Source organism: Rosa rugosa, chromosome 1 (assembly GCF_958449725.1).
Source record: "Rosa rugosa chromosome 1, drRosRugo1.1, whole genome shotgun sequence".
Classification (NCBI taxonomy): domain Eukaryota; kingdom Viridiplantae; phylum Streptophyta; class Magnoliopsida; order Rosales; family Rosaceae; genus Rosa; species Rosa rugosa.
Window position 1 is genome coordinate 19290566 of NC_084820.1, and position 19461 is coordinate 19310026.

The following is a 19461-nucleotide window of genomic DNA, read 5'->3' on the forward strand; positions in this document are numbered from 1 at the left end:
CAGAAATCCGTGTGAAATAGATATACTAACAGAAATCCGTGTGAAATGAGCATAATTGGGCCCACAATAATTTATACAATAACAATATCAACGGAAATCCGTGTGAATAAATAACAGTTACAGATGTCTGTGTAAAAACTAAAACTTTTTCCCACGGAAATCCGTGTGAAAAGAACAATTAGCTACAAAATTCCGTGTGAAAAAATATAGGTATATATAAGGTTGAGAACAAACACAAGAAAACACACATAGAAATTTTTTTCATTAAAACTAAGCAACAAACAAACTGAACTCACAATGTCAACACTGACTCGTTCTCTAGAGTCAAATATCACATCACCAAGTGTTTACAAATTAAACCGAATAATAATTCAATAAGTAAACGCACCCTCTACACTCACAACACAGCGGAAGACTAGAACCAAGATACCATACTACGTCCAAGCTACGACAGCAACAAAACCTCAGCTTCGATGATGATTACACTGACCTGCACAATAAACCCTACACCATAGAATAGTGCACCGGGTTGAATAAAACAAACCCGGTAAGCTTTTCAGCTCGTATGAGTAAACTCAATTAAAATGACTCACGTCACTCATGCTTATAATTTCTCAACTCGTGAGATAATTAAAGCAACAATATTTAATTCCACAAAACACAACCAAACATCAAGTTCATATCATATCATATCATCACAACGACAAATCACACTCACTTCCCTTCAACATAAAGCATTTGTCAAAACGATGACCTCACAACTCGTTTCCTAATCACTACAGATCACAACCCACAACTGTACCCACAATAAGAATTAAGCAAAATCAGTAATCCCTGCATAGAAACTTAGTTCAGGAGATCACATGAAAACAAACAAAAGAAATCATATAAATCCCTGCATAGAGTTTAGTTCAGGAATTTACATTAAAACAAACAATACAAAAAGCGGTAATTCCTGCATATAACTTAGTTCAGGAGATTACTTAAAAAACAACAATTAGAAGGAAAAGGAAAATCAATGAAGAAGTCCAACATCTCACACTAAAGTCAATGATCACCCATCAACTCCAAACTAAAGTCGATAGTCGATGTTCACCCATCGACTCAGACTAAAGTAGATGATCACCCATCAACTCCCAAAAAACACCAGATCCGAAGATCAGAAAACGGTCACCACTGTGACTCCAGATCTGAAGATCAGAAAACGATCACCACTGTGACTCCAGATCCGAAGATCAGAAAACATTTACAAAGAATCCCACATGACTCAAAATGTTACCCCAATTCAATTTCTCTATCAACATGACAAATCAACAAGCCCCTGATATAACGAATTTTCCACAAAGAGTAAACGCACAAAATCACATTCTGAATAATTCACAGTTCATACGCACATCACAATGTCACACTATATATATATATATATATATATATATATATATATATATATATATATATATATATATATACGTAGTCATTCACGCAGGAATGACCACTAATACCAACTATAGTTTTATAAATTAACTACTCGAAAATCATTTTATATCAAAACCATGTTTTAACCTACCCATGAACTGTTGTCGATCAAGTTCATATATTTTAAAACAAATAATTTATTTTGATAAATATGATTTTGCATGCTAACAATTAAATCTACTAAATTAAACATAACTAATTTATCGACCGAAACACCGTGAGATTTACTCACCTCCAAATCCTGCTGCGTCTTCTCTAACAGCCAAGATACGATTCACAATCGTCCGCCAACTCAAACCATCAATCACCTAACCAAATCAAGGCCACACTCAATACAACACAAAGCACACAAATCACAAAACACAATTATACGACGATCCAACAGTCGGATCCTCATCCGAGACCATCCAACGTCTTCAGAACACTTCTACGATCAACAAATCAAAACTACAAGTCGATCGGACGGCCAAATCCTCACGGATCGAAAACCGAAACGAATCGAAAACCCTAACATGCATCAACTTTCTCCAAAATAACCTTATAATATATCAAAACGACCGTATCGATGCGTAGATGCATAAACTGAAAACAGAACACAAAAATAAGGCCAGACGCGCCGCCACAAGCGGTGGTTCAGATTGTGGTCAACCACGGCGGTCAACGCCGGATCAACCACCTCCGATGCCAAAGTCATCAACTACAAACTTGTTCAAAATGAAGGGATGAGCCACTTTCATACCTGGAGCTAAGTGAGATTCGGTCTAGATCGTCCTAGATCAAGCCTGGAAGTTGGATCAATCTCGTGCGTCTGATCAGATTCCAGATCGAATCAGGACCATCGAAAAAGTCAAACCTTGATCTAGCGTTCTACACCCCAAATCGTGATGCAAGGCCTATACGGGGATGATCAGCATGAGGAAGACAACCTAAAACCAGGGAGGATCGGCCCGTGCAACGCCGGCGTGGAGGAGAACCGGCCGGGTCGGGTCGCGCAGCTCAGAGAGGCCTTCGATCCAGGCCTGGGGGCGGCGGCATGGTGAGGGAACCACCGGGGTCGACTGGGCTCGGCGAGGCGACTTCGGGGAGGGCCGGGTCGTGACAGGAGAACGCGGGACGGCGCCGGAAAACACGGGTCGGGTCGACGGAGACCCGTCGGGTCTGAGGAGAGAGAACGGAGAGAATCTGGGGGAGAAAATGAGAAAATGGGAAATTTTGGGATTTAAAGAAAAATCCCGGAATTTCTCATATTTATAGAAATTTCCCAAAATTTCAATCGCTCATAACTTTCTCATACGAACTCCGATTTCCGCGTTCCACATGTCCACGAACTCATATCGACGCGCTCTACGACTTTCGTGAAGGAAGTTCTCACAGAATCTAAACGTATAAAAAGTCAAACTTCGTAACCCCCTAAAACGTGCACTTCGAATAATTATTCGTCCGAAAATAATTCCACTCCACCCTCGAGCCACGAAATCGTACAAACGAACACCTTATTAATCCCAGGAAACATTTAGGAATTAATAACAAATTTCCGAGGTCTTACATATTTGATATCGAAATAACGGCGGATTGAGTTAATTTTTTTACAAAATACCTATTAATACACTATAAATAGATGGGTAATGTCAAAATTTATTGATTTTCAATTTTTATTTTTTGGTTCGCACAAAATTCTTATATGTCTACTAATGTGGTATAACTAGTTTATTAGTTGTAAATAAAAGTATACCTTCCATGAGCAACAATGTGGAGGAAATAGACTTTATCAAAATCGACCGTTGGATGTTGTCATGATTAGAATAAATAGTTATGGTCAAAATTTCAGCTATTTTTGTTATCGTTTAGGTCTCGATCTACTATATCAACCCTGAACCCTAAATATCACATAAAACTAATATGCTCATAACCGCTCATTCGCAACTTATTTTTTCGATCTGTCAGCTCTCATACTCTCATGAATATGAGGTATACCAAATAATGTAAAAATTTTGAAAAGTTTATCTCCTCGTGGTTTTACTCCCCTTAGGGAAGTATAGGTGTATATAAGGTTAACCACTTTATTTGATATTGAAAGAACGGCGGATTGAGTTAATTTTTTTACACCATACCTATTAATACGCTATAAATAGATGGGTAATGTCAAATTTATCAATTTTCAATTTTTATTTTTTAGATTGCACACAATTCTTATATGTCTACTAATGTGGTATAACTAGTTTATTAGTTATAATGAAAAGTATACCTTCCATAAGCAACAATGCGTAGGAAATAGACTTTATCAAAATCGACCGTAGGATGTTATCATGATAAGAATAAATGGTTGTGTTCAAAATTTCAGCTATTTTCGTCGTCGTTTGGGTTTCGATCTAGTAGGTCAACCCTAAACTTTAAATACTACATAAAACTAATATGCTCATAACCGCTCACTCGTAACTTATTTTTTTGATCTGTAAACTCTCATGCTCTCATGGGTAGAAGCTATATCAACTAATGTAAAAATTTCTGAAATTTTAGCTCCTCAAGGGTCGGCTCCCCTTAGGGAAGTAGAAGCGTTTAAAGGGTTGACCGGTTTTTGGTACAGACATCTGTGTGAAATGAGTAACACACACGGATATCTGTGTGAAATGTTAACACGGAAATCCGTGTGAAAAGAACCATTAGCAGCAGAATTCCGTGTGAAAAACTATATTAGCTACAGAATTCCGTTACAATAAGTTTTTAGTACAGAATTCTCTGTGAAATGAGCAACACACGAATATCTGTGTGAAATGTAGACACGGATATCTGTGTGAAAAGAAAAATTAGCTACTAAATTCCGTGTGAAAAAAATAGAATAGAGACAGAATTCCGTGTGAACAATAATTAACATGACAGTTATATATTACCGAGATAAATAGACACGGATATCAGTGGTAAATATATGTATCTCACACAGATTTTCATGGTAAATTTTTTCCCGCTCACTTTTTTGGAACAAATTCAATTTCCCCCCCCTAGTAGTACTACACATCAATTTCCCTCCCCTAGTAGTACTACACATGGATTTCCGTGGATTACTGAGGTATATACACACGGATATCAGTAAGAAAGGTAAATGTATTTCACACGGATTTCCGTGGAAATTCCGCTTATAACCAGCAAATTGATCCAAATCTGAAGCATATCGATCCATGTCCTTCTCCCCCACCCCTAAAGCGTATCGATGTCCTTCTCCCCCAAATCGATTCAGCCTTATCAGAGGTCTGGAAGCGGTCGTAGGCAACAACAATTTGATATCTCCCCCAATTTCGAAGCGGTGTCTCCGCCCATTACTGCCTATCTCTATCATTCAATTCAATCTCAGTCCATCGCAGCCAATTGTGTGACCTGATTCGAATCGAGCGCTATAATTTTGAAGTTCCACTCACGGTAAAGGAGCTTTAGTGAATCAAGTTTGTGGCGTCGAGTTGATTGTGGGGTTTGCGGCTTCTGGGTAAGTGAGCAAACCAAGTTGGGATGCATATAGCTAGCTAGGGAATATCTTGCTTATCATTATTTATAGTAATATCATGAGAAAGGTGAAAGATTAAATATAACTATGCTTCTCTCACCTTTACATGCAGGAATATCTTGCTTATCTTTATTTCTAGTAATATAAGGAGAACTGTCTGCAGCTACTACCTATTGTCTTTATTTCTCAGATAAAGGGGACGAAGATGAGAAAGAAGGAGGAAGAAAAAACTTAAGCAGGTTTGCTTGCACACTTGTTTGTTTAATTTGAGGTTACTTTGGGATGTGTTGTGTTGTATGTTGTCCTCTCTTCTATTTTGGTAGTTGGCTTACTAGTAAGTATATCTTTCTCAAGATGATATAAGGCATGAGTTAATTACTAAAGGAGGAACACTTTTTTTGGCAGACATCTTTATATTAGCTAAGTTATGGAATTGACAGAACAAAACACCAAAGAAAGTGGAGAGGCATTTAGTTGTAAGCTGTTGCCTTGTAGTTGTTTTGTATTATGCTAAAAAATTCTTCAAATTGGTCTTGACTTCTCTGTGATGTTGACGGCGGATTGAGTTAATTTGATTAAGATAATATTAATAGCAAGCAAATTGAAGGTTCTATTTTCATTCTGCATGTTGTCATGTTGATAATGCCTGCCTTGTGCTATTATGTGTTCAAGTTTGAGCTTTATTTTCTGTAGATTATTCTTATTGATCATCTTTCCTGTTGATTTCCTTATTATGGTTTCACTTCTATATGCTATTTCCACAATCTATTTAGTGCCACAGTGGTAGAGCATGTACAGATTACAGTTTTATGAGCATTTTTGTTGTATCTTTTATGCAAGATGATGACGAAGATTATAACAATGATGAAGATGGCAGACTGAGCAAATCCGGAAACGAGTTAAAGAAGCTACTTGGGCGCCTGAATAAGTCAGATACAGAGGATGACGATGACAATGACAATGCCGATGGGGATGGGGATGATGATGTAAGTTATTCACTTTGGGGGTGTCTAATTTTAGCCTATTGCTGTCTTGTTAGAACTGCACTGCACAAATGGTATCAATATATTTTAGCATCAAGTGCATTTTGAAAAGTGAGTTGCATTTATGTTGATAAGCTACCAACTTGGTATATGTATCAACTAGTATTTCACTGTTTCACACTGTATTGCATCACATCTCTCTCTACTCACTGCTCTTTTCTTAATGCCTTGCTGCAGATCGATGATGTTATTGACAAGGATCCCCTAAAAGCAGTGCCTTCTGGAACTTCTCAAATAACCCCATCTACCTCCCAAGGAAAGAGAAAAAGTAACGATGATGAAGCCAAGGCATATACCGGTGCACCTCACAAGAAGGCGAAGACTGAAAATGCAAGTGGTTTAGTAGTTTTTTTTTTTCAATTATGTTTGGAAGCCTGAAACCCACAAGCTCACTTATGATGATATTCATTTCTATGGTATTTAATCAGGGTCAAAAACCTTCTGTCAAAGAAGAGCCTGCATCTGATAGTCTTGTCACTGAAGAAATCAAGGCTGTTTTGATGCAACAGTCACCAATCACCGTGTGTGATCTTCTTAATAACTTTCCAGGAAGACTCCGGCCAAAAGAGGTATGATCTCTCAATGTTTTATACTACTGCATATAATAGTTTTATTTTTTACATCAACCAAAAACTAATTAGTACTTTTCCCTATATAAAAACCTCTCTGAAAGGAAATCAGATCCTCAGCTCCTGTAAGTTACCCTCAATTCATGGATGTATTTCGCTAATGTATCTTTACTTTGAAATCAGACGTGTTTTAGCTAGTATTTAGAAAATTGATTACTATAATACTGCTGCAGATGCAAAGAAAGCTAACCTGGAGGGATCCACTTTGAAGTACTAATTACCATAAAAAGCTTTTGTGTTAATTTATCACTTTGCAGTCACGTTCTGTATTGTTTGCTAGAATGGTGGATAAGCTTTGCCTTTGGGTTTTTGCATATTCTCCTATATGTTCATCTTTTAGCTATAGTTCACTGGGCATAATGTAATTGCAAACAAATACTTTTTCTTAAGTTAGGTTTCTGCACTATGTAACTTAGTGTGTTACTTTCTCCATTATATACGAAATGTATTTTGCTAGAAATGTAAAGAACATCTTCCTATGAATGTAAAGTTTAATATTTTCGATTGAGTTGTGGATTTGTTCATTTTATTGTAAATATTTGAAGTATATTTATTGTACAGAAATAAAAGTATTATTATGTTCAGGTTGCAAATTAATTAGTAAAAATATTTTTTTTTAAATGCTTTCACTCTTACACACTGAAATCAATGCAAGTTAAAGTTTAGCGATTTCACACGGAAATCCGTGTCAATAAGGTTATAGGTTTGACACAAAAATCAGTATGAGTTATATTTCACACAGAAATCAGTGTGAAATAGAGTTTATGTATTTGGCACAGAAATCCGTGTGAAATAGAGTTGTTTACACGGATTGTATTGCATTAGGGTAATTTATATTTATGGAAAGATGGTGGGCCCCACGTCGAGTAATACACACGGACAAAATAATCCGTGTGAGATGAGTACATATTTGACACAGAAATCCGTGTGAGATAGGTAAACATTTGCTACAGAAATCCGTGTGAAATAGAGTTGTTCACACGGACTGTGTTCCATTACGGTAATTTATATTTATGGAAAGATAGTGGGGCCCACGTAAGTATTTCACACGGACAACATAATCCGTGTGAGATGAGCATTACCCCCCCTCCAAACCGCACGGTAACACCAATCTGTGTGTAAAAGCTATCACACACTGAAATCCGTGTGAGAAAGTCTTATTACCCACAGATTAAAATCCGTGAGTAATTGTTGTTTTGCTAGTAGTGCCTCTAGCCATCCTAAAGAGCGGGACTCCCAGAAAGAGGGGCCGTAAGGTTAAGACTGATTCTTCCCTCTCTTATGATATTAGATAGAACGTATTTGAAATGAATATGCAAATACATTTAAAACAAATTTGAAATAACTATGTGCAATATTTAAAACAAATTTGAAATAACTATGTGCAATATGAGTACGTAGTGAATCCATATGTTCAATTATTTTTCTTCCAACTAAAAATAGAAAATCTCTGCTAACTATAAATTGTCATAGCTTATACAAAACTGAATTTAAAATATATTAGAGTAAAAATGAGGATGCTTAACCAGAAGTACTTGAACAGAGCACGGCAGCTAGCAATTAGTCCTCTTGATTTCAGCTTTGCTGGTCCATGTGTTGGGTTTCCAGTTTCTTTCACCTTGTATTCTTCTAACGCATGATAATCAGGAATCCGGAGAAGACTCTCTTCATATATAATCATTGCACGATAATAATTATCCCTCATCTGACGCCTATCTGTGACAAATGGCTCGTCTTCATGTTCAATCCTTATAATTTCCATCATGTAGTCCTTCAAAGTTAACTTCGCCAAAACTGTTCTAGTTTCGGTAGCCAAGAAGGGGAAGAGAAGCATCTGCATGCATGTACTCAGACTCAAGCTGATTCGAAAAGTTTATGTTCAAGAGCTTAGTCCAAGAGTCACTCACCCCATATTCTCTCATGACGCATAAATCAATAGAATCCCAAGCATCATACCCATGACGAAACCCATACAAGGATCCTCCGTAAGAATCTACATTTAGAAGATGAATTGTATTATCATTTTGGTCCAAAGTGGGCATTTCCCGAAACTTCTCCGTCACCAGATCAAAAGCATAGATAACTGCTTCTACAGAGTCGCATACCCAATGAAGTGTCTCCTCCAAAAGAGCTGCAGAAGTTGAATAGGTGAGGTAGAACTTGAAAGGTGATTCAATCCTTTTCCAAAAGCCAGCTCTTGTTGAGAAGATCTTGACCTCCACCACCACCTCCTCACCCGGAGAAACTATATCGGATGCGGCCACCAGAACTTTGTAGTCGTCAGTGGCCGGCAAATAGCCAAAACCACTGTAGCTAATGTAGTTCGTTTCATTGGAAAAACCTGGATCGGGTAGATTATGCGAGAATCCAGTTGATGGGTTCCAGATGTAAAAACAAGTTAGAGGATAACGAGTTGCCACACATACCAAACCATTGCAAGAGCCTAGTACATTGACAAAAGGGGGCCGTTCCCGATACTCGAATGGACCGGTAAGCTTTCTAAGAAAGTGAGTGTCTGCATACCACGGCGTCTCCAAGTCGAAGGATTCAATTTCAGAGGTGTTGCGGCAGAGGAGGAGTCTGCGACTCAGAGTTTTCTGCTCAGAAGCTACTTTAAACTGAACCTTGGCGAACTGCGGATCAGACACTATTGAACGCCAGCGTTTTGAAACACAGCGGAATCGGCACAGGGATTTGACAGGTAACCTGGAGAGGATGTCCACTATAATATCTTCTGGTATGTGCTTTCCCCCCATTGAAAGACACTTTCAACTTTCGCAGAAGAACGATATGGTGGAGATTGTGGTTGCGGACTTGCGGTTTAGGGTTTAGGAAGTGGTGGCGTCGATGTAGTTTAGGGTTTCAAGTTACTGCACGTGAAGCAATATCGAAACATTTAAGTGTTATTCTAGGATTTTTGATCAAATAAGCTGAAATACAAGTTACCTACTGATCCAGGAAACTTCTAATTTTAATTGTAGAATCAATTGTAAGCCATGAGACATATATAAGTCCTAATGCAACTAGAACGAGCAAGCTAAATAATCCACTCCAAACACGAGAAAAATATAATGATATGATTTGAAGTGGTGAGCTGTGGTGAGCTATGGTAATCCACCGTCGCACACCTTGAAGCCCCCAATTCCAGGAGCCCAGAACCGGCGGCGAAGTCACCGGAACCGGCAGGAAAAGTACCGAACCGGCTTCCAGAAGAGAATAAAAGATACTTGTCCGGTTCGCAACCTTCCAGACCACCTGCTATAGTCAAAGTTGGTCACCACCGACGCCCTGACTCCAGAATCCGGGAACCGGAAAAATAACAACCAAAACCGGCCCTAAAGTTGCCGGAACGGCCTGCAGAAGTATTGCACCTCCTTGAACCGCTGCCTGTCCTTTGTTCCAGCCTGCCCAGCCCAAGAGAGAAGGAAGCCTGCGGCCCACGTCAGCATAAAAGAAAGAAAAAAAAACGAGAAGTGACGCGGCCCAGAAAAGAAAGAAGAAAAGAAAAAAAAGGAAGGGAAAAAGAAGAGGCCTGCGGCCCACTGCCAGAAGAAGAAGTCAAAGCCCAGCAGAAGAAGAAGTAGGCCTGGGCCGAAGCTAAAGAAGAAGAAAAAAAAAAAAAAGGGAAGGGCAGCCCACCAGCCAAACAATTTCGGCCAACCACCTCCGGCTACGATTTTCGGCCACATCCGACGACCAAATTCCGGCAATTTTTTCCGGTAATTTTTGACATCTTTTTTAGGTATGTTTTAAAGGTTCTATTAGTTTCCGTTTTTGAAGTTTTTTTTATAGTTTTTATCTTCTTTTTGTCGGGGACTTGTAACCTCCCTTCTTCTTCCCCCCCCCCCCCCCCCCTTTCTTCTTCATAAGGAAGACCAAAAGCAGAACTGTGGGGGTTCGTGCTCATTCAAAGCTTGGAGCTTGTAGAGTCCTCCAAACTTAGAGTTTGTTGAGAAAGTTATGATCGACCACAAACACATCATTGTTTCGATCTAATCTAATATCTCTTGGAATCGGATTTCTTAGAAGCGACTATGCTCAGAAATCCCTAATTTCTTGGAAGCGACTAGGCTCAGAAATTATATATGTTTTCGTGGTAGCCTTTTTCACTCCGAAACTAACCTTAATTTCTTGTTGTTTTTCAGGATGAATAACCTGAACAAGTTGAACTTTGCTCCACTGGAGACAACAGGCGCAGGATACCACAAGTTGGTCCGTGATGTGCGTCAGCATCTTAAGGCTGAAGGAATTCGGAATACGATCCTCGAGCCAAATCAGAACGTGCTCACAATTGAGCAAGCTGCCGCCTTGGAAGCGAATCAAGCTAAAGACAATATTCTCATGACAAGACACATGAATGACTCGCTCCAAAATGAGTACCTCAATGAAGAGGACTCTAGAAAGCTATGGGTGGAACTCGAGCAGCGATTTGGCAATGTTTGTGACTCCCTGCTTCCTGACTTAGAAGTGAGATAACAGAGCCTCCGCTTCTGTGATTTCAAGTCTGTACTTGACTACAACTCGGATGCCCTTCGTATCAAGTCTTTGATGGAGTTCTGTGGAAAGAACATCACTGATATGATGTTGATCGAGAAGACTCTCTCTACCTTCCCCGTCTCTACATTGATGATTGCAAAGAATTATCGGATCGATATAAATGCAGGACACATCACAAGGTTTCATGAGCTTATTGGTACCATGAACGTAGCTGAAAAGCACGACAATATCCTTGTAAAGAACTACAACTCTAGACCCGTGGGAACCAAGTATATTCTGGAGTCTAACTACAGTCGCGCCCCCAAGGGAGGACGCAAGGAGCGAAACCCTAAGCCTAGGGATAATTCTGGACGTCCTGGTCCATATTCTCGCCCTAAAGAGGAAGGAAACCGCCAAAATAGGCGTACACGGAACCGTGGAGGTCAACGTGTGAAGAGAAAGAGAGGCCAAGCCTCCGACTATGGTGGTGACGCCACCAAGGATAGAAGTCGTCCCCAACGCGCCCCTAAAGCGCCTCGATCAATGGAGCCTGACCATAATGATGCTTGTCTTCGGTGTGGAGCGTCCAGACATTGGGTCAAAGCATGTAAAGCACCCCAGAATGTTGCAAACACGTACAAGACGTATCGTGAAGCAAGGGAAACAAATTACATGGAGCAAGAAGATTAAGATGACGATCTCGCTCTAAGGGTTGAAGACTTCAAGGGCCAAGAGACTGGCAATTTTGATTAAGTCTTTTATATTTTCCAAAAGATGTAGGCAATTGCCATATTATTTTTGTAGTAAATGTCAATGGTTTAGTCTTTCTTCAAACTAGGCTCATCCAACGTAAGTGTGATGTCTAGGAAGGTTTTGAGATAAGTGTTACTTAAGCGAGCTTTGCTCCACCGACATCTCTCTACTTACCTGGTCACATTTATTTTGAAGTTACCGAAAGAAGTTAGACGACTACCATTGTTTTGCATTAGCTAGTTTTTTGGATTAGATTCTCACTAGTTAAAGAGACAATGATGTAATTTCATTTGGCTTATTAATAAAAGTTGAGTTCTTTTCATTATGACTCCTTTTTAATTACGAGCTTTTTCTTTTAGGAATGGATTCTGGAGAACTGCAATGTCTTGCGGATAGTGCGACTACGCACACCATTCTCCGTCATAGGCAATTATTCTTGGAGATGTTGCCTACATATTCCTCTGTGACTACGATGGCTGGGCCATCGAGTTTAGTTCAAGGACATTGAATGGCGCAATTCCTCTTGCCAAATGGCACCTTGATTAATGTCGCAGAAGCTCTCTACGCTCCTAAGGCAAATCGAACCTTATTGAGCTTTAAAGATATCAGAGCCAACGGATTCTATGAGGAAACACATACTGAGAACGGAATAAAGTTCCTTTGCATTACCTCTAATGATTGCGGACGAAAGCACATCTTGGAGAAACTTATGTGTCAATCTAGTGGACTTTATGTCACTACAATTCGACCTATTGAATCCAATAATATAATAAGAGAAGTTCTCTTAGATTCTGACACATTTTCGCTTTGGCATGACCGAATAGGACATCCTGGTCATGATATGATGATCCCTATACTAAAGATTTCACACGGACATCCATTCTTTCGAGCGAAACGAAGCAAGAATCAAATATTGATTCCCGGACTTAGTGTGACCACCGCTGCAGCCGCCTCTGGCGCCTCCGCCATCCACCGCCGGCCTAGGGCCGCCCATGTCCCCCTTGACAACGCCATAGATCGGGTCACCCATGGCCATGGCGCCATGGATGCCACTTCCCATGGTTCCAACGCCATGATGGGTGATGTAGTCACAAATTTTGCTTCAAATAGCGCTTCAGACGCTCCAGCCCAACCAAAATTCTCATTGGTTGCTTCTAAGGCCCCTCGCTCGTTTTGCAAAGCCTGTTCCTTAGGAAAATTAGGACCGAGACCGTCCTACGCAAAGGATCCAAAAATACTCATTCCGTTCTTACAGAGAATCCAAGGGGATATCTGTGGACCAGTTCAACCATCTTGCGGACCTTTTAAATACTTTATGGTATTGGTTGATGCGTCGACATGCTGGTCACATGTCGCGCTGTTGTCTACTCGAAATGCTGCTTATGCTAAACTCCTAGCCCAGATTATCTGTCTACGGGCTCACTACTTGGACCATCTTATTAAGTCTATTCGACTTGATAATGCTGGGGAGTTTACATCGAAAATGTTCGATGACTATTGCATGTCACTAGGGATTGATGTAGAGCATCCAATTCCCCATGTTCATACCCAAAATGGTCGCGAGGAAGCCGCTATTAAACGCCTACAAATGATAGCACGGACATTGGTTATGCGCACCAATCTCTCTGTTTCCGCTCTGGGATATGCAATATTGCATGCAGCGACGCTAATTCGTCTACGACCCACTGCCACCCAACCTTACTCTGTTACAGCTAGTGACTGGGTACGAGCCTGATATCTCGCACTTACACATTTTTGGGTGTGCCATTAATGTGCCTATTACGCCGCCACAGCGTACTAAGATGTGTCCACAAAGTCGAATGGGCATATATGTTGGATATGAGTCTCCAACTATCGTCCGCTACCTGGAACCCTTGATAGGCGATCTCTTTACCGCTAGATTTGCGGATTTTCACTTTGATGAGATAGTCTTCCAGTCGTTAGGGGGAGATAAGAACACAAATATTCAACAAAAACGACAGAACTTGTCGTGGTCTGTCCCCACTATGTCTCATCTCGATCCCCGTACCGCGCATTCCAAATTTGAAGTGTGAAGAATAATCGAGCTCCAGAACGTAGCAGATACTCTACCTGATACGTTTTCTGATATTGCTAAAGTAACGAGATCACATATACCTGCTGTAAACGTGCCTGCAAGGATTGACTTCTAAAATAATGGACGTAACGCTGCTCCTGAGATACCAGGAGATGGCGCCACTGCCCATATTGGCAGTGATGTGGCGTCTATGACAGCAGGTCCCGCGAGGAAGCGCGGTAGACCTATTGGTTTGAAGGATACTCGCCCTAGAAAGAGAGCAAATGAGGCACAAACAAATCCTTTGATCATCGATACTCAAAATCCGTCTCATGAGAATGTTCCGGATTATGGTTATGTCCAAGAGACATCTTTGGGGGATGCCTCAATGTCAGAACCTATCCCAGATAACGTAGAGATCTCTATAAATTACACTAATGTACATAGGACGTGAGAACGAAACTCCATCATCATAGATGATGTATTCGCGTATTTTGTAGCGTGTGAGATTATTGAGACCGATGACATCGAACCACGCTCCGTTGATGAATGCCAACGTAGAGCTGATTGGCCAAAATGGAAAGATGCGATCCAGGCTGAATTAGATTCTCTAGCAAAAAGAAAGGTATTCGGGCCAGTTGTGCCAATACCGCTCAATACCAAACCAGTTGGTCATAAATGGGTATTCGTTAGAAAGCGTAATGAGAGAAACGAGATTGTAAGGTACAAAGCTCGCCTTGTGGTGCAAGACTTCTCACAACGCCCTAGAATCGACTATGAGGAGATCTATTCTCCCGTAATGGACGTTATTACGTTCCGCTACCTTGTCAGCTTGGTAGTTTCCGAAAAACTGAACATGCAGCTTATGGATGTGGTTACTGCGTATCTATATGGGGATCTAGATACAGAGATTTATATGAAGGTTCCGAATGGACTTCAGTTACCCAAGTCAAGTGGGTCTAAACCACAGAGCGCGTTTGCAATAAGATTGAAACGCTCACTATATGGATTGAAACAATCCAGACAGATGTGATATAACCATCTAAGTGACTACTTGATTGGGAAGGGATATGTTAACAATGAACTATGCCCATGTGTGTTCATAAAAAGAACAAGTTCCAGATTTGCAATAGTAGCGGTTTACGTTGATGAAATGAACATAATTGGCACCCTTAAAGAGTTAAGGGAAACCGCTGAACACTTGAAATCCGAATTTGAGATGAAAGACCTTGGGAGAACACGGTTTTGCCTCGGTTTGGAACTTGAGCACCGTGAAGATGGTATCCTGATTCATCAATCATCTTATACCCAAAAGATGCTTAGGCGTTTCAATACTGACAAAGTTAAGCCTTCAAGCACCTCAATGGTCGTCCGTAGTCTTGATCCAAAAAGAAGGATCCATTCCGTCCAAAATATGACGACGAAGATGTGCTAGAGGCAGAAGTGCCCTATCTAAGTGCAATAGGTGCATTATTATGCTTAGCACAATGCACAAGACCGGACATCTCTTTCGCTGTGAACTTGTTAGCTAGGTATAGCTCAGCGCCAACACGACACCATTGGACTAGTGCGAAAGATATCTTTCGATACCTAAGTGGTACGATTGATATGGGCTTGTTCTATCCCTACAGAGAAACGATGGATTCGGACCCATCATATGTCAAGACAGCCACCAACAGTGGTCTGCGTTCCCTCTCCCCATCCCAAAATGACATAAGTGTTTTGGAAGGTTTTGCTGATGCTAGGTACCTCTCTGACCCACACAAAGGTCGTTCCCAAACTGGTTATGTGTTCACTATGGGTAAGACCGCGATATCTTAAAGGTCTATTAAACAGACCATAGTCGCTACTTCTTCGAATCATGCAGAGATTATTGCTCTTCACGAAGCAGTTCTTGAATATATATGACTTAGATCCATAGTTACGTATTTCGAAGCAATTGTGGTTTGAAGTCCACCACAGATGAGCTTACCAGCATTTATGAGGATAGGTGCTTGCATTAAAGAAATGAAGTAAGGCTACATCAAATGCGACAACACCAAGCATATATCGCCTAAGTTCTTCTACAATCAGCAACAACAGAAGCTCCTCAAGATCAAGGTGAACCAGGTTCGATCTGAGGACAATGTGGCAGACTTGTTTACTAAGTCATTGCCCAAATCCACGTTCGAGAAACATATTGCAAGCATTGGCTTACGGAAGTTATCCGAACTCCCATGATCGTAGTCATTAGGGGGAGACGCAGACATCAGGGGAAGATGTCTACATGTTGATCTCGAAACGTGAAGGGTGTGTTGTGCTCTTTTTCCCCTTCGACCGAGCTTATTTTTGTCCCACTGGGATTTTGTTACTCGGCAAGGTTTTTAATGAGGCAACCAGAGGAGCACCACGTTTGGGCGACACAAGGGGGAGTGTTCAAGTAAATCCAGAATATGTATCTGGCCCAAACTCTAGGTTACTTGCTCTAGTTGTAATAGGATTTGTATTAGAGATAATCTCGGAGAATCTTAGTAAATATCCTATCAATGTACGATTATGTTTTCATGTACAACTCTATTTCTATGTTTGTAATCCTCTATATAAAGAGGCCCCTATTATCAATGAAAGCACAGCAAATTCTCTCTCAAATATCGATTCTCTAAACCAGGTCATGAGTTCTGTGATTTCATTTCCAAGGTCCACAGATTAAACTTAGGTCGTAATATTAAACTTTTCTGTTTATAAATACAAGAATGGATCAACACATAATAACTGGGCCATTGAGAAGAGTCAGAAGATCAACCGGCTACAACCAGAACATGAGTCCACAGAGTTAACCGCCCTCATCAGCTTTACCTCTCTCCAGCAAGACAAGTGTGTCATTCAAATAATATACCTTATCATTATCTTTGAATGACACAATTGATACATTCATATCGATCCCCTTTTAATAGGATACCGTTAACAAATGATGAAATGATAATAAAACAAGGTAAATAAAACATTGTCATAACATATCATTTTCATAAATAACGACATATGGAAACAGAGTTATGAAACATGTCAAATAATTAAGAACATTTTTGTCATAAACTGGTATTCTGCAACTGCAACAAGCACCTCTGCGAGTATGGGTCCTTGACAAAGGTTTCAAGATTCAAGAGCGGGCTCCAAACCGTTTTGTCCTGGAATTTGATTTGCGCAAGGATCGTAGCAAGGTTTTAAAGGGTGGACCATGGCGTTTTAACCAGGCTCCGGTTGTGCTTCAGGAGTATGATGGCATCAAGGCTATTGAAGAGGTTGATCTGACTGTCCTCTTCTTCTGGGTTCGACTTAGTAATATTCCGCCATTGTTTGAGGAGCCTGACATGATCAGAGGTATTGCTTCTGTGGCTGGTAAGTATCTTGAGTTGGATGATAAACTCTTTGCAAATACGAGTAAGGTTAGGGTTCATGTGGCACATGATATTTCGAAACCTTTTTTCCTCAAGAAAACCCTAAAACTGGCACCTGGAGTAGAGGTTGAAATTTCATATTTTTTTGAAAACCTGGTAGGCAAGTGTGATCATTGCAATTTGATTTATCATGAGGGAGACTATTGCCCTTTGCTTGGTAGCCATGCCACAACAGGTATAAGACGCAGCACTGGAGAACAGAGGAAGGATTTGGTTGGTCCTTCTCTAGGGTTTGCGGCTAACACTTTTGTAGATGGAACCTTTCGTTTTCAGGGTGTGCAGACACCTATTTTGCCATCTATCTACAGGTCCTTATTCCAGCCCAAGGAAGCTTCTAAAGCACGCAAACCTATCATACTGCGTGACAGAGTCCTAAGTGCCACAGAAATGGAGAAGGAGGTGCACCAACCTTTAGCGTTGGCAGTAATTGCAGCTCCGAACATGGAGGTCTCATCTTCTGAACTTATCGCTCCAAGTGAAGGCATGGAATTTGATAAGAAGGTAGGGTCTGCAAGAAATAGCCCGAATGCCTCTAAGGATGCAGAACCAGCTGTACCGGTTGAAGCAGAGAACAAGGAGAGTAGGGGTGACAAGCGTCACCTCCCCCCCCCCCCCCCCCCCCTCTCCTTCAAAGTCTCCCCAAAAACTAAAGATTCTGCTACCAGAATTATTCAAACCGTTGCTGCCAGATATCCAGGCAAAGAAACAAAAACTGCCTATGTTTACAAGTAAGTTCTCTGCCAGATCTTTGGGTAAGGTAGAAGCTCCTGGAAATATTTTAGTGCCTAAAGATGTGATGCAAACAAGCTCTGGCACAAAGAAGAAAAGAGGAAGGCCTCTGGGAGCAAAGAATAAAAATCCTCCAAAGTCAAAGAAGGTTGCGGATGCGCAAGAGACTTGTTTTGCTTATCTCTCCAAACCTCCTAGCCCAACTGTTAAGGGCAAGGAGAAAATTTAAATTTTGTTTTTATTTCTAAACTTTGCCTAATTGATATGTATTGCTTTTCATAGTTATTAGGCTCGCTTTTGAATAAGTGAGCACTGGTTGTCTAATGGGTGGTGCTAGCATACCACGTCCTAAACTTGTCTAAAGATGGCAAGGGAAGGTATGTATCCGTGCCATTCTGGCTTGAGTTGAATGAAATGATTGATTTGGTTCAAAAAAAAAAAAAACAAGCACCTCTGCGATGCCTAAATTTCAAGTCGTCCAAATTACTGCAATCCTAGAGTCCAATTCCCCTACAAGATCAAACCAAAGCATAGCACATGCTCAGAATATTCTCTGATCTTTCAAAGTCAAACCATGAAAATCAATGACCAACTAAACACTTGAGTTTAAACAAATGGTATTGTGCAACAACTTCCTCTGGAATGCCTAACTTCAACTGTCCAAGCATTTGTCCGTGCAACCCTAAATTCCAATACCCCTACAAAATCAAACCAAAGCATAGCATACTTTCAATATATACCGTGACCTATATAAAATCAAATCATGAAAATATCAATGACAAACAGGAAGAATTGTGTCTCCTTCCTTCATTTAGGAGCAGCTAAAGTAGGATAGAATCTAAAAGACCAAATTTTTAACGAACTAACAGCTCCATCAAATTGACCAGTTAATTTATAACTTATAGAAGTTCCACTCCGTAAGTACAGAACAGAATCAGAGAACACCACCTTTGTACATTTTTATGAAAGTTGAATGAAATAAGTTAAATGCTCATAAGATAATTGTATATTTACTCAACATTTTATATTTTTATGTGACATCTGATCCTGCAAATCTAAAAATGAAAAACAACCAAATGATCTAGCAAAGAATTGCATCATGGATAAGTGTGGGTAGGAAAGGCAGTATGGTTGATTGCACTATTTAAAAATTTAAATAAGACCTGGTTTTGCTCTCTTTAGGCAGCTTTTAGCAAACATGCAGGTATGAGAATAGCAGAGTTTAGTTATGCCTTTATTTTTGCTTCAGCATATCTTTTTAGTTCACAGAAATTGAAAATTAAGAAGTTAGCGTTCTATATGTTCTAAAGCATTTACAAATACTTAAAGTGAAACTCCTTTCACTAGCCACGGCAGAAAGCAAAGCTTACGTGGATTTGTGACCACTTGAAGT

General features: G+C 40.2%; 2 protein-coding genes across 8 annotated transcripts; one reads left to right on the forward strand and one right to left on the reverse strand.

Annotated features, from left to right (window-relative positions):
• Nucleotides 1–4546: 4546 nt before the first annotated feature.
• LOC133727501 (transcription initiation factor IIF subunit alpha-like) lies at nt 4547–7253 on the forward strand. Of its 7 annotated transcripts, none has more exons than XM_062155090.1 (6): nt 4547–4951; nt 5082–5955; nt 6190–6342; nt 6441–6581; nt 6686–6706; nt 6815–7253. In XM_062155090.1, the coding sequence occupies exons 2-6, from the start codon at nt 5779–5781 to the stop codon at nt 6848–6850; spliced, it is 528 nt and encodes a 175-aa protein (XP_062011074.1). In that variant the 5' UTR covers nt 4547–4951; nt 5082–5778; the 3' UTR covers nt 6851–7253. The 7 variants fall into 7 exon arrangements, with proteins under 7 accessions (XP_062011074.1, XP_062011075.1, XP_062011078.1 ...); XM_062155091.1 differs by having other exon boundaries at nt 6694–6706; XM_062155094.1 differs by having other exon boundaries at nt 5082–5208; nt 5375–5955; nt 6694–7253.
• Nucleotides 7254–8440: 1187 nt separating this feature from the next.
• LOC133720969 (F-box/kelch-repeat protein At3g06240-like) lies at nt 8441–9397 on the reverse strand. Its single transcript, XM_062147496.1, has one exon. It carries the CDS (start codon nt 9395–9397, stop codon nt 8441–8443), a length of 957 nt encoding a protein of 318 aa, XP_062003480.1.
• Between the last annotated feature and the right edge of the window lie 10064 nt (nt 9398–19461).